The sequence below is a fragment of the Myotis daubentonii genome, chromosome 4 (genome assembly GCF_963259705.1).
Source record: "Myotis daubentonii chromosome 4, mMyoDau2.1, whole genome shotgun sequence".
In the NCBI taxonomy this organism is placed as follows: Eukaryota; Metazoa; Chordata; class Mammalia; order Chiroptera; family Vespertilionidae; genus Myotis; species Myotis daubentonii.
The window spans coordinates 16,798,471-16,813,095 of record NC_081843.1 but is presented as its reverse complement, the minus strand read 5'-3'; the positions used below and the strand labels follow the sequence as shown (position 1 = coordinate 16,813,095).

Genomic DNA, 14,625 nt, shown 5'->3' with positions numbered 1-14,625 from the left:
ATTAACAAACAAAAAAAAGGCCCAAGTGAAGGGACATCAAGTTTGCTCTGGTCCCAGGTGCCACATTAAACGTTTTTTTTTTTTAAATTGTTTTTTATTGATTTCAGAGAGTGCAAGCGAGGGGGAGAGAGATAGAAACATCAATTATGAAAGAATCACTGATCCGCTGCCTCCTGCATGCCCCCTACTGGGGATTGAGCCTGAAACCTAGGTATGTGCCCTGACCAGGAATCAAACCATGACCACTGAACCACACAAGCCGGGCACCACATTAAACTTTTTTATATCTCTGCCACACCACTGCTAACTGCTATCAGGGTCCGAGCTAATCACCGTATTTCTTTCTTAAGCCATTATAGCAGCTAATACTTTTCGAGGGTTCTTAGGTATGTGGCACTGTTCTGAGTACCGTACAAGGATCAGCCCATTTACAGATGAGGAACCTGTGACCCAGAGGCCGAAGCAACTTGCCTAAGGTCACTCAGCTAAAGACAGGCTGGAAGAACATGAGCGATGAAAAGGATGACTTCAACAGCTGCTCCATCAGATCTGGGGAAGTCAGCCCACAGAGCCTCCAGGGGGTCCCCAAACCAGGCTGGGCTGCCCTGCCTTTATGCCTGGGACACAAGCAGGCATGGGGAACTCCCCAACTAATAGGCAACAGTACCTTCCGCCCAGTTGTGATTGAATCTCCTTCTGACTGTCCTAAATCCATATCCACCCCCTTTATATCCAGTAGCTCCAGACACTCCACTTCTTTCACCTTCCCAAATCAGGGCAGGGCAGTTCTCAAACCTGAGTGGACAACAGACTATAGGTTATAAATGCAGGTTGCTAGGCCCAGGCAGGTCTGAAGCAGGGCCTGGCAACTGTGCCCACAGGCCAACTGTGAGGCCTAGAAGACCACATCAGATCAGATGCTTCAGAAGCCAGGATCAGAGGACCCCACATGGACGTCCCCATGATGTCCAAACTCCCTATCCTCTTTCTTCTCTTTCCATGGCAAATGACCGGATGAGGAGACGGACAATAAGGAACTGGGGCCAAAGTTCTGGGTCAGGCCGCTCTTCTTATTAAAGGCACCAGAACAGAGTAGGAACAGCTCAACTGGGAGCCGGATTCCTGGTCCCAGATGTGCTTCCAATCCCTCCCTGAGTCCTCGGGAAAGTCACACCCTCCCTGGTGGCTCAGGTCTCTCTCTCGTCACAAAAAAAGGAGACCAGAGAACCCAGAGGTCCCTTCCCACCATTCTCCTGTTCTCCAGCAAGATTCCCAGCCTCTTCACCGGCGGTGAGAATCATCTCCCCACCATCCACCAGCGCCAGGAGGTCCCAGGAGCGCTACGTCTCTGTCCATATGGGATGGAGAGCGTCCTGAACCCTGTCTGGGTCTTCGCGCCAAGTCACCAAAGTGAGCCCAAACCGGCGATGGTGTGATGTCAATCCTCATGACAATGACCACTTTGTAAGCACAAGCGAAGAGCCGGGCACAGTGCTAACCTCCTGGCAGCGTCGCGCCCGAAACCTCATCCGGGCCCTAGCAGGTCCCCGAGGGTCTCCCCAGTGTGCAGACCCGGAGCCGAGGCCCTTCAGGGCGACGTGACTGACCCAAGGTCACCCAGCCTGGACGAGGAGGTCCGTCCAGGGCCCCACGCACGCCCCGGGGGCCGGGTCGAGGGCGCGCGGAGCTCCGGGCAGGAAGACTGCAGGCAAGGCCGGGAACCCAGTAGAGCTCCCACCCGACCCCTGCGCGGAGGGCCCCGCACCGGCGTGCCTTGCCCGTCCCGCCGGCCGCCAAGTCCGCGCCACCCCACGCCGTCGGCGCCCGAGTCCGCCACTCACCGCACTTCGGGGGGTAGCGATAGGCCGAGTTCGCCTGAATGTCGATGTCCTCCACGCCCGCAATGCGTCGGCTCAGGATGGAGCCCATGGTCACAGCGGGCCGGGCTGGCCAGGACCGAGTGGGACAGGGGCGGCAGCAGCGGCGTCTTCACGCAGACATGGCCAGGAGCAGGCCACACGGACGCCAGCCCACGGCCGCGGAATCCTCAGCCTCCGAGCCCCCACCCCCGACTCGGCCGGGCCGACGCTACGGCAGCCCTCCGCCCCCGACCCAAGGCACCTCGGGAAATGTAGTCCCCTCGCCTCCGAGGGCACCGGGCTGCGGCGCGGAGAGCGCGCCTATCAACTACATTTCCCAGGATGCTCCTCGCCCGGCTCCTCTGAAGTTGTTGACAAGCGCTCCGGGACAAACCAAATGGATCAGAATCCAGAGAGGTGCAACCATCACCCGCAACGCGAGTTGTCCTTCCCTCTGCATTTCAAGCACTGCACCAACGTTGTAGCTCTTTAGCCTCCTAGTAATCTGTTCACATGTAGACCCTTCTATTTATCCCCCTTCCATTTACCCCTCTCGGAAATGTCTCCCTGAGCCACCATGGTTCTCCCCGCTTCCCAGGGTTTATCTCCTGTCCCGGCCAGCAGAGGGCACACGTTTACTTGCCACCCCACGCTTACCTGGAGAGGTGCTCAGAGGAAGCAAAGGGCCTGCCTTATCCTTTTCCAGAATTCAAGGCATCTTTCCGACACTACGTCCAGAACAATTATTTTGAACACATAATTTTAAAGCGACCCCCCCCCCAAGAGGCAGTAGACCTCTCCCCTTTTCACAGGTAGAGAAACTGAAGCACGAAGAAGGAAGGTCTGCATATAAGGTCAGGATTAAAGTTTTTCTGGTTGCAATGAACTTTCCTGGCTTTTTAAAAATATATACTTTTAAAATTGATTTTATAGAGGAAAGGAGAGGGAGAGACAGAAAAATCAATGATGAGAGAGAATCGTTGATTGGCTGCCTCCTGCACACCCCGCACTGGGGATGGAGCCCGCAACCTGCGCATGTGCTCTGACCAAGAATCCAACTGTAACCTCCAGGTTCATAAGTCAATGTTCAACCACTGAGCCAGGTGGGCCTGGCTCCTGGCTTTTGACTTACATAAAACTCAGTAAGCAGGAAACATGTGGCTGTTTTTACCTACTTTTCAGTTAAGAAACTGGGGTTCCTAGAAGAAAGTCACTTCCCCAGAAGAGCCTGCTGTCTCAAGAAAGAAACTATGGAGGGCAGCAGCTAGAAGAGTCTCAAATGGTAAGTTCACCACAATCCACATTAAAATGAGTCTTCTACCTTTCTAGAGGCCAGAATCCAGAACACTACCTTCTCGTATCAGGGGACCAGGAAGCCAAAACTAATAAAGTGAAAGAGTTGGATGATTGTGAGGGAGAGGCCATGTCTTGGAAGAGCTTGATTAAATCTCTCTGCTCCACAACTAAGACCCTTTTTAGTGAGCACCTACTACGTTCCAGACATTGTGTTGAGGGCTTTGCACATATTCTCATTTAATTCTCTAATGTCAGTTCTATTTTCATTTCCAATTTACAGAAAAGTGAGGCTGGGAGAGGTGAAGTACCCCACTCGGGTCACATAGTATGTAAGTGGTAAAGCTGGAATTTGAACCAGGCCACGTCTTTTAACACCAGACTTCCCTGCCACCTCAGAGACAGGAAGGCTCCAGTGTGCCAGATTTCATATCTCTTGTCCCCAGGTGGGCCTGAAAACACCCCCACCCCATGTGATCTTTCTTCCCTTAAATTTCTTTCTGTTGAATCACATTTGTATATAGACCAGCACTGATTCACTGTGTAGATATACCAACACTGCATTCAATTTACCAACCTCCCTCTTTGTGGGGCGGGAGGAGAGTACTGAAGACCCTGATGTTCCCACTGAAAAAATAACCCTAAGCTAAGGGCATGTCCTCCCTATGGATCCTGGGTCAGGGAGTCATTTCCATGGAGCTATTTTTATTTGGCTAATTAAACATTCCTCTTAATAGAGCTTTGGACTTGTGGTGTATTTTTCTGTGTTTATCCATGCCCAAATGAGAGACAGTCCCTTTTTTAAAAAAAAAATTCTTTATTGTTTAAAGTAGTATATGAGTCTCCTTTTCCCCCCATTGACCTCTCCACCGCCACCCCCACCCCCAAGCACAAGCCCTCACTCCCCTACTGTCTGTGTCCATTGGTTTTGCTCATATGCATGCATACAAGTCTTTTGGTTGATCTTACCCCCTCACTGCTCCCCCGCCCCCGCCTGCCCTCATAGGTTATACAGTCTGTTCAATGTTTCTATGACTCTGGTTCTGTTTTTGTTCATCAGTTTATGTTGTTCGTTATATTCCTCTTTTTCTTTTCTTTTTTTGGCAGTCCCTTTCTGATTTGGTATTAGTTCCACTACCAACATCTTGACTGATTCACTTATTTATTCAACAAATATTTATCATGCAGCTACTATGTGACAGGCAAAGAGACAGGCAATAGGGATCAAAGGGAGAAACCACCAGATATGGAGCTTGCAGGATAGTGAGGAAACAAACACTAAAACAGTTAAAGGCCCTGGCATTTGTTGGTTAGAGTGTCATCCTGATATGCCAAGGTTGTGGGTTCGATCCCTGGTTAGGGCATATATAAGTATCAACCAATGGCCCTAGCCAGTTTGCCTTAATGGATAAAGCGTCGGACTGTGTACTGAAGGGTCCTAGGTTTGATTCTGGTCAAGGGCACATGCCCAGGTTTCGGGCTCGATCCCCAGTAGGGGGTGTGCAGGAGGCAGCTGATCAATGATTCTCTCTCATCATTGATGTTTCTATCTCTCTCTCCCTCTCCCTTCCTCTCTGAAATAAAAAGTATATTTTTAAAAAGAGCCCTAACCGGTTTGGCTCAGTGGATAGAGCGTCAGCCTGCGGACTCAAAGGTCCCAGGTTCGATTCTGGTCAAGGGCATGAACCTTGGTTGCGGGCACATCCCCAGTGCAGGAGGCAGCTGATCGATGTTTCTAACTCTCTATCCCTCTCCCTCCCTCTCTGTAAAAAATCAATAAAATATATATTTTTTTAAAAAAGAATGCATAAATAAGTGGAACAACAAATCAATGTTTCTCCCCTTTTCTCTGTCTCTAAAATCAATTTTAAAAACTTTATTAAGAAGTATATAAATACAAGATGTGGTGGGTACTTTGGGGGAATGGATTGAGATGCAATAATAGGAGAGACCTTCTATTGATAGGGGAGTGAGGGAAGGCATCTCTGAGGAGGTTACATTTAAGTCTGGACTTGAAATATAAGTAAGAGCTAACCAGGCAAACTCTGAGGGGATTAAGCCAGGTTCCAGGCAGGGGGAACAGCATGGACAAAGACTCTGAGGCAGCACAGAGCTGATTATGATGCATGAGCTCAAAGGCCAGTGTGGCTAGAATCAAGTAAAGGGAAGAGTATGGGAACAGAGATCAGCCAGCCAGCATTGGGTCATATGAAACAGAAAAAAACATTGATTTGTTGTTCCACTTATTTATGCATTTTTTTTAAATATATTTTTTATTTCAGAGAGGAAGGGAGAGGGAGAGGGCTTGGCTCAGTGGCTAGAGCTCTGGCCCACAGACTGAAGGGTCCTGGATTCTATTCTGGTCAAGAGCATATACCTTGGTTGCAGGCTCAATCCCTGGCCCTAATCAGGGCAAGTGCAGGAGGCAGCCAATCAATGTGTCTCTCTCACATCAATGTTTCTCTCACTCTGTCTCTCCCCCTCCCTTCCACTCTTTCTAAAAAAAAAAAAAAAAATCAATGGAAAAATATCCTCGGGTGAGGATTAACACACACACACACACACACACACACACAGGCCCTAGGCACAGTTCATGGCCTCCAGGGGTGAGTCCCGCAAGTCTACACTTCTTCTCAAGCCTCTTGAGAGGGCAGGATCCTCAACTGTTCATCCTTGTGCTCCCAGAGCCAGGCACCCAGTGTACTATGTCTGGTAAACACATCTGTGGAGTGATCGAAAGAATGGAGGTGGGGAGGAGGGGGCCAAGGGATGCTGAGAAGGCCGGGACCCTGCACCTCTGTGAACTGGCTATGCCAACTGTGGCAAGGCCCTCACCTCTCTGGACCTCAGAAAAGATGAGGGCGCTGCCTGAAATGCATTTTACTTTCTCATCCCCCATCTACCAGCCTCAGCTGGCAGGCCCCATCTGAGCCTGCTAAAAAAGCCAAAGTCCACTTTCTAGCCAGGCTGATCCTGGCTGAAAACAAGGTTTTTACTTCTCTGCTGCTCCTGGAAAACAAGCCAGCTGGAGGACTGTGGGGGCGCGAGGGGTGACCTTTGCTCTTGCCAGCCCTACCTACCCCACCCCAGTCTGGGCTGGACAAGCCTGTGCAGGTACCTGAGCGGTGCCTGGATGAGGGTGGGGGAAGGTACTTCCTGCCTCCCTGAGCAAGAAAAGCCCCCAGTAGGCCCTGCCAACACTCACCCTCCCTTGCCAGAAACACATCCTGCTGGCTCACTGCATGCCTGCTCTTCTTCAAGGGCCCTGAACCCTGGAAAAAGTGTCAGAAGGCCTGGATTCCAGCCTCAGTTTCCTTATCTGTAAAATGGGCTTGGACTCACTAGACAGAGGCAAAGAGGCGAGTACTAGAAATGGTTCGCTGAATGCCAGGCCCATGTTGAGCTCCTCCCTGGCATTACTCCATAGCAGTCCTGGGAGAGCTCCTGGCTCTCACCTTCAGTTCTACAAATGAGGAAACTGAACTTGCCCAACATCAGAGTCATTAAGTGGCAGTGTCAGGACTGGCAACCAGGTTTGTCTGGCTCCGGAACTTGTTCACCTTCCACCATGCCCTGTTGCTGGCCCAGTGGTAACAGTACCTATACTCAGAGCTGCCTATCCTGTGCCGGGTACTTTGCCCACATTAATTCATGTTTATGATGCTAGACATCGACTGCAGGCCCCCTACTGGAAATGGAGACAGTCAACTCTTGCTTCATGGTTGACACTCAGGCACTGAGAGACACTGGCTCGAGGAGCCATTCTTTTTTGTTGTTGTTAATCCTCACCTGAGAATATTTTTCCATCGATTTTTAGAGACAGTGGAAGGGAGAGGGAGAGACAGAAACAACGATGTGAGAGAAACACATCAATTGGTTGGCACCCTGACCAGGGCCGGGGAGCCCGCAACCAAGGCATGTGTCCTTTACCAGAATCAAACCCAGGACCCTTCAGTCAGTCCGTGGGCCCACATCTATCCACTGAACCAAACCGGCTAGGGCAGGCCATTTTTTTAAATACATTTTTATTGATTTTTTACAGAGAGGAAGAGAGAGGGATAGAGAGTTAGAAGCATCGATGAATGAGAAACATCGATCAGCTGCCTCCTGCACACTCCCTTACTGGGGATGTGCCTGCAACCAAGGTACATGCCCTTGACTGGAATCGAACCTGGGACCTTTCAGTCTGCAGGCCGACGCTCTATCCACCGAGCCAAACCGGTTTGGGCAGGCCATTCTTAATAAGAGCAGAAATTTCCTGGCAACACCAGGGTTTGGAAAAAATGGTGGAGACTGAATGATCTCTGTAAGGCAGAAGAAAGGCCAGTGGACAGGTGACTTCAGCCAGGGCTGACGCACCCACTGGAGGGGGACACGGAGTCCCCTTTCAGCCAGTGGATCAAGCTCCCCACTCTAGCAGGGCTGGAATCCCTCCTCCACATATACCAGCTTCCCCTGTCCCTCACAACTCCCCATCCTCCTCCCACTCGCCAAAGTCAACCCCTGGAAGGGTTGAGGGATCCAGGAAAAGCACCGCAGAGAAAGCACTGCAAGTCTCTACTCCCCCCTTCTGGGGGAGGGGAGGGCACCCGCCCCAGTGTGAGACAGTCCCTCCCCCCATTTCCATCCAATTCTGCGGACTAGGCCCTGGGCAGGGACGGGCTCGAGAACCAAACACATCCAGACCACCCCCGAGCCCACTGGATCCCTCGGTCACCATCTGGTCCCCACGCCGCCACAGCCAGTGATTCTAATGTGGATAACGGATCAGCTCTATTAAAACCCTTCAGTGGCCTTTAACCCACCGCTTGTATGTTTCCTGAGAGCACTTCCCACACTTGCAACTCACTTGTCCTTGGGGTTTCTGACACGCGCCCCCACCCCAGCCCCGCCACCAGCGGACGCCTCTTGGGTTTGCTCTCTCTCTCTCTCTCTCTCTCTGTACCCGGGTCACGTCGGAGCCCGGGACAGAGTCAGGGCCCAACAAGTGAAACTGGCCTAGGAAGCGAGGACCCGGGGCAAGGTCATTTGGAGCGGTGACCGAGCCACTCGTCCTCCCGGGGCTTCTCGACTCCCGGTCCCGGCTCGGTTCCGAGCTTGCCGCCCCCCTGGCCCAACCCAGGACCCGGGACGGTAGAACCCAGAGGTCAACCGGAAGCGGCGCGTGCAGGGCTGTAAACACTTCTCGCAGCGCCCCACCCCAGCGCTCTTCAGCCCCGCCCCCGCCCGCCACGTGACACATAGGTCCGCTCAGCCTCAGGGCCCGCCCCAAACGCCACCGCATTGGGCGGCCAGCTTTGTTTACCTTATATGGCCAGGTCCTAACACCCTGCGGTCGCCCATTGGCAGAGACGGAGCCTCACTCACTGGACGTCACTCGGGACCGTATGTTGCAAATAAACTGGAGCATTCTGGGTATAGGAGTTCGGGGCCTTCTCCGGAACTGGCTCCGCGCGGTCCTGGCGCCTGCAGGTTAAGGCGAGATTTCCGGCAAAGAGCACCAGATTTTGCGTGGGAAAGTGGGAGCGTCGCAGGGAAGGAACCCCGAGGCAACAAAGACTGCCGGCCTCGCCGGCCATCCAGGGGGCCATTCCTACCTAACCCCAGAAGTTGCTCGAGCCTACTGTGTACCTGGCCGAGCGCCAGGCCAGGGAGGGACCCGCTTCCCAAGTGCGCGATGCGCTCGGGGTGTTGGGGAGACTTGGAAGGCTTCCTGGAGGCGGTGATTTTGAGCAGAGTTTTAAAGGGCAAGTTTATTTATTCTCTGAAGGAATATAGGCGCCTACTATTTGCCAGATCTCTGGGGCCTCGCGGCTTAGTGCTGCTGATTTGTGCCAAAACTGCTAGGACCCTCTCCCTCAAAGGGTGCGCCCACTCACCAGAGGGATGCCAACCACACCCGGGCTCGCCAGGGTCTTGACAAAGACCTCTGTGGCCTCCGCTGCCGACCCCCGTTAGTGCCAGGGCAGGGGCACGGATACCCAGCTCTCGTCACGGCCCGCCTCTGCACACAGTAGGTGCCCAGCATCGGACAGTTCGGCCCACAGCCCCCGATGGAGCGCGGGCGGGCGCGGGCGGACTACATCTCCCAGCATGCCCCCCGCAGCCCCGGAGCCAGGCGAGGCTCGGTGAGTCAGAGCCGCACAGTAAATATTTGTATTAGCCGGAGCCGGCTCGCTAATGGTGGACGCGTGAAGCGGAGGAGCGGGCAGCGCGGCGGTGGTGGCGCCATGTCCGTGAACATGGATGAGCTTAAGCACCAGGTCATGATCAATCAGTTCGTGCTGACGGCCGGCTGTGCGGCCGACCAGGCGAAGCAGCTGCTGCAGGCGGCCCACTGGCAGTTCGAGGTGCGCGGCCGAGCGCCGGGGAGCCGGGGACCGGGGTCGGGGTCCGGTCCCGCGGAGCGTGTGCGGTGTGGACACGTGCGGTGCGCGCTCCGCCGGGGCCGGGGTGCGAGGGGGCGTGCTCTGGGCCCGCTGTCCGGCGATCGCGCGCCCGGGTCCGAGTCCCCGCGCGCTCACGCGGCGGGCTGGTCTGGCCTGGCGGCGCGGCCGAGTCTACGCGGCCCCCGGAAACGCCTCCCGCGCGGGGTGAGCGGGAGGGGCGGCTCGCTCCCTCCGGGGCCCCGAATCTCGGACCCTAAGTTCCTGGGCGGTGAGGATGCGGGGACCCCCCACTTTTGTTCCGGTTAAGGCCAGGGCGGGGCGGCACTGGGGCCGGGACACAGACAGTGGGGCGGGCGGCCGGAAGGAGGACGCCCCAGGCCTGGGTCGAGCGGGACACGCTCTACCCGCCTTCAGTCCCCCCTCCCCGAGCCTCGGGGTTGGGTCTGAGGAGCCCTGGGGCCCACGGGCGGAGTCGCCCCGCGTGTGTGGGTCTGCGTGCCTGGTGGGCAGCCCAGAGGCGCGTGTGCCAACGTCCATGTGCATTTGTATTTACGCACGCGCCACGCTGCGTGTGGGCATGTTGGCGAGTGTAAACACGCAGTTCACCTGGGGCGCGGGTGCGGGGTGTGTGCTCCGTGCGCATACACGTCGCCGTGTTACAGCTAATGGCCATGCGTGTACACCGAGTGTACGGTGCTGTCTTGGGGCCCTCCTGTGTTGGCAGGGGACTCCACCTGCAGAGTGCAGGCGAGATGTGCGGTTCAGTAGCTTCAGTCCTCACCGGCCCCCCGCCCCAGGCCTCCCTGACCCATAGAGCGCTAGTGCCCAGGCTTGTGCTACCAAGAAGCTACTTTCCTAACTCAGCTGCCCCAGAAATAATTCGAGGTAGTATCTAGGGATGAGGCCAGAGCCACTTGAGCCCCATTCCTCACGGGTGTAAGGGCCCCAGCCTCAGGCAGTTGTACTCTGTGCCCAGCAGGGACGCAAGAGCCTAGTTCCCCATGGGGAGCCAGCCCCGGAAAGGCGTTTGGGCTTGCAGGAAGGACCAGGAGCCAAGGGAGCTTCCTGGGGGTTGGGAGGGATCGGTCTGGAGGGGCAGTGGCCTATCCACCCAAAGGACCCTTGCTTCCTGCCAGAGATCTGATGACTGTGCGGCCCTCACTCCAGAAGATGCTCTCTCTCTGGGAAGGTCATTTCCCCTCTCTGGCCTCAGGTTTTTCCTTTGTAACTTGGGCGTGCAAGTTGACCTCTAAGGGGTGAATAGCCCCCCACCCTCAGGGCTGGCAGCCACACCCTGCAAGAAGCTCCCTAATCAGCGCGCTTGTCTCTGGGGCTGGATGTAGCAAAACTTGCAAAACCACATTCATGGCAGTTTGCTTGAGTCCCACATCTGCATACATGGCTCCCTTCCTGCCTGGGGCTGGGCAGGCAGGTGTCCAGTGGGCAGGCACTCTCAGTCCAGCCCACAGAGTCTGGCAATAGCGTAGTGGTCACTCAGGCAGTGTAGGTTGTTGTTGATAGATCACAGGAATTGAAAATGTGGTTTTGAGGATTGAAATTGGGGGGGCGGGGGGGGGGGGGACTCTGATCCCAGGCAGGGGCAAGAGCAGCTTACACACTGGGCCCTCTGATGGCCCCCCAGGGGTAGGACCCCAGTGCCTGGGGTTCCCTGAGCCTCAGTTTCACCATCTGTAAAACCACGATATGAATACAGGAAGGTTCACTTAAAGTGAAATGGGTTATGAACCCCCAACCAAACCTTAGGTCTCAGGGTGGGAGTGAATGAGAGGTTCTTTATGGCGAACCCCCTCTGCCTTCTATGGAAGCTGTCTTTTTGGGTCACATTCTCTGTGATTCAGGTGTTAATGGGGACAGAGGCTGCAGGGGGAGGAGGAACTTCTGTTTCCTTAAAGGGTGGGGCAGATGTTTCTCCTTGAAATTCTCACAGGCAGTGGCCTTTGGAGCTACTGTTAGGAGAAGAATGGTTTGGGTGTGTCCCTGGGGCTCCATGGGTGGGGCTGGGGGTCATGAGGAGGTGCTTAGAGACTAGTACTTGCCTTCCCCTAGCTCCCACACCCTATTTGGTGACACAGGTGGGGTTTTTCAGCAGGAAGTGCCCAGAATAATCATTTGATTTTACTTTAAGAAAACTACAAAAACCCCAGGGAAACCCTTGGGAGCCAGGTTGGGTTTCTGGGTATGTTAGGGGAGGGGATGGGCAGTGCGGAGCTGTGAGGAGGCCAGTCTGAGGGGTGGTGATGGGAAGAATGAGAATGGCAGGGGCTGCTTAGAGCTGGGCCTGGGCCTTGGCAGAGCCTGCCAGACCCTTCACACACTTGACGGGTTCCCTCACCAAGCACTTTCGCAAGAGCAGCTGGTTTCCTTATTTTCTTTGACGCCCTCCTGCAGGGGCTGAGCCAGGACACACCAAATGCCAGCACCTCCCTGGGGGCTCTTAGAGGCCAACACTGGAGCCCCCTCACTCCAGTCCCCAGGGCCTCCAGATGAGCTGGTCTGACCCAGGCCAGCTCTCATCCCCCTTTCCTCACAGTCCTGGGTGTAAACCCCACCTCTGCCATCCTCCTGCTCTGTCACCTTGAGAACATTCTGCTGGAGACTCAGGTGAGCGGGGCAGGGAGTGCAAACCAAGACCATCCTACTTAATTCTGGGTCTCCCAGCTGGAACCACAGATCTTAGGAGGTCACTGTTGCAAGGGAGGGAACTTGGAAGCCACCTAGTTCAGTCTCTTTGTGGAAAAAAACTGAGGCCCAGACAAGGGTGGAGTTCCTTGGTCAGCCAAGGAGAGGGACAGATGGATCACAGACTTGACATCTAGGGGCCTTGGCTCAGAGATGAGGAAACAGGCTCAGAGAAGAGTAGGGGCTTACCACCCATGGAGTTGGTGATAGTTGGGCTGAGGTCTCTGGGAGGCCTCTCCCCGTCAGACTGACCAGGGTGCTACCTGCCACCCAAGTCACAGTGCTGACACCAGGTATGTGCAAATTGGAGACATCTGGTGCCCAGGTGGCAGACATTCATGAGGGTCTTCACCACCCACCATACCTACCCAGGGGTCCCAGGTACCTCCTTGGGAGGTGGTAAGGCTCAAGTGGTGACAGGCCCAAGGTGGCATCAAGTCCCAGAGAGCCTGGGAAGGAAGGAGGTAGCAGCAGGGTCGGGCAGGGGTCTGAGAGTTAAGCTTGGGCTTTTCTTCCCACAGACCGCCCTCAGCGCCTTTTTCCAGGAGACCAACATTCCCTACAACCACCACCACCAGATGGTAAGTGTCCCCAATGGCCTCAGGGGCAGCTATGGCAAGGGTTTCCAGTTTAAGCTGCAGTGGCTCTTGGCCATGGAGGGGCCACCAACAGGTGTAGCAGGCCAGCCCATTTCAGCACCGCACCTTTCCTTTGTGAGCCCCTGACTGGTGGACTGGGGGGCAAGGAGCATGTGTGTCCAGCTAGGAGCCATTGGGAGATTGGGGCCTCCCAGAAAGAGTGCTCACCCCTCCCTCTCTGCTCTCCTCCCCACAGATGTGCACTCCCGCCAACACCCCTGCAACGCCTCCCAACTTCCCAGATGCCCTCACCATGTTCTCCCGTCTCAAGGCCTCTGAGAGCTTCCACGGTGGCGGCAGCGGCAGCCCAATGGCTGCCACGGCCACATCACCCCCGCCGCACTTGCCCCACGGTGCCACCGGCAGCTTTGCAGCGCCCAGCTGGCCAATGGTGGCTTCACCCCCAGGGGGACCACAACACCACCAGCCACAGCAGCCGCCCCTGTGGACTCCGGCACCCCCTTCCCCGGCGTCAGACTGGCCACCGCTGGCCCCCCAACAAGCTGCCTCAGAACCAAGGGCCCACCCTGCCATGGAGGCTGAGAGATAAGGGAGGCCCCTCCCCCCTCCCGGAGGCCAGGACCCCGTGGGGCGGGGGAGAAGACATCTCCACTGGCCCCCTTTACCCTCTGTCTGCACCCCCATTCCCTGGAGCCCTGGAGGGGAGAGACTGGACCCCCTGTGCCAGCACACAGGCTGCCTGCAAGTATGCAGAAGTGCAGGCACGCAGCACCCAGCTTGCATGGATTTGGTTCAGATCATCTGGGTGCTGGTGGACAGAACTTCAGAGACCAAACAGTCTTTCCCAGAGGACTCACCCCACCTCAGGAGGCTGCGGAGACTTGCCTGGCTCCTACCGGAGACTTGCGCTCCTACCGTGGAGCTCCTTGGGGCAGGCAGGCCTAGATCCCCACCCTCGGGAATGCAGAGCCTTCTCCGCATGTGTGCGTGTGGCTGTGTCTGTGTATTTATACGTATGTTACTCAAGAAGCAACCTAGTTTATGGGCAGCTGGACTTTGCATGTTAGAGTGAGCCCTGAGTCCCTTGCCCGCGGCCCCCTCCCCAGGGCCCTCTTCTCTCCCCCAACTCAGTAGCCAGCCTTCCTGTTCCCTGCAGAGAAAAGGATTGTGGGAAACTCCAGGACTCTTCCCACCCACCCCCCAGTGCCTGCCTGCTGGGACTGCCTGCATGACTTGCCCAGAGCCCGGGGGTACCCCATACCCATTTCCTTTCCCCCTTTTAACAAAGGAGAAGAAAGAGTTCCAAACCACCACCAGGCTCTGTGGTCTTGCCTCTTATCCTAAGCTTTGCTGCCAGCTGGCTCTTTGTGGGGAGGGCACAGCCAGCCAGAACAGAGGGCTACCCTCCAGTCCCGCACTGCTCCTGTGTGTTGCTGTCTTTTCATCCACAACATGCTCTGGAATCTTCCCCCCTACCTAAGGCTTTTCCCATGAAGTTAGTTTCTGGCCTGTGTTCCCAGAATCCCAGCCTCTGCCCACCCTTCCCCCTTCCTGGCTAGAGGGATCCAGACCTCCAAGGCTAACAACTGCCTTCCGGTCTGCTGGAGTTTCACATAAAGACCTTTCTTCCTGTCTCCAGGCCCCAGTGGCTCACTGTGGGCTGGACCCTCAAGCCCAACCTCCAGCAAACTTGCTGGGTGGGGCAGGGCCTTCCCCTGGGGAGGCGCCGGCCACAATGCCTGTAGTCAGGCTTAAATACAGAGCCAGTGAGGGCTAGGGACAGGA

The 14,625-nt window shown here is 55.6% G+C and overlaps 2 protein-coding genes across 9 annotated transcripts in view; one reads left to right on the top strand and one right to left on the bottom strand.

Annotated features, from left to right (window-relative positions):
* The window catches only part of MGRN1 (mahogunin ring finger 1), a 53,809-nt gene extending 51,699 nt beyond the window's left edge, over positions 1-2,110 (bottom strand). For 2 of the 8 annotated variants that reach the window (XM_059692998.1, XM_059693000.1), the window contains exon 1: positions 1,842-2,110. In XM_059692998.1, the coding sequence (XP_059548981.1) occupies positions 1,842-1,929 (88 nt within the window). In that variant the 5' untranslated portion in view covers positions 1,930-2,110. The remainder of the gene's footprint in view (positions 1-1,841) is intronic. The other 6 variants (XM_059693002.1, XM_059693004.1, XM_059692999.1 and 3 more) reach the window with 3 other exon arrangements.
* Positions 2,111-9,290: 7,180 nt separating this feature from the next.
* UBALD1 (UBA like domain containing 1) lies at positions 9,291-14,151 on the top strand. The gene is made up of 3 exons (XM_059692982.1): positions 9,291-9,502; positions 12,763-12,822; positions 13,076-14,151. Exons 1-3 carry the CDS (start codon positions 9,383-9,385, stop codon positions 13,427-13,429), a joined length of 534 nt encoding a protein of 177 aa, XP_059548965.1. The 5' UTR covers positions 9,291-9,382; the 3' UTR covers positions 13,430-14,151.
* Positions 14,152-14,625: the final 474 nt, after the last annotated feature.

Bases quoted from the DNA above. Each gene is read 5' to 3' on its own strand.
- UBALD1 (XM_059692982.1), top strand. From the start codon at position 9,383: ATGTCCGTGAACATGGATGAGCTTAAGCACCAGGTCATGATCAATCAG. The intron at 9,503-12,762 runs GTGCGCGGCCGA...TTCTTCCCACAG, and splicing joins CGGCCCACTGGCAGTTCGAG to ACCGCCCTCAGCGCCTTTTT. The intron at 12,823-13,075 runs GTAAGTGTCCCC...TCCTCCCCACAG, and splicing joins ACAACCACCACCACCAGATG to ATGTGCACTCCCGCCAACAC.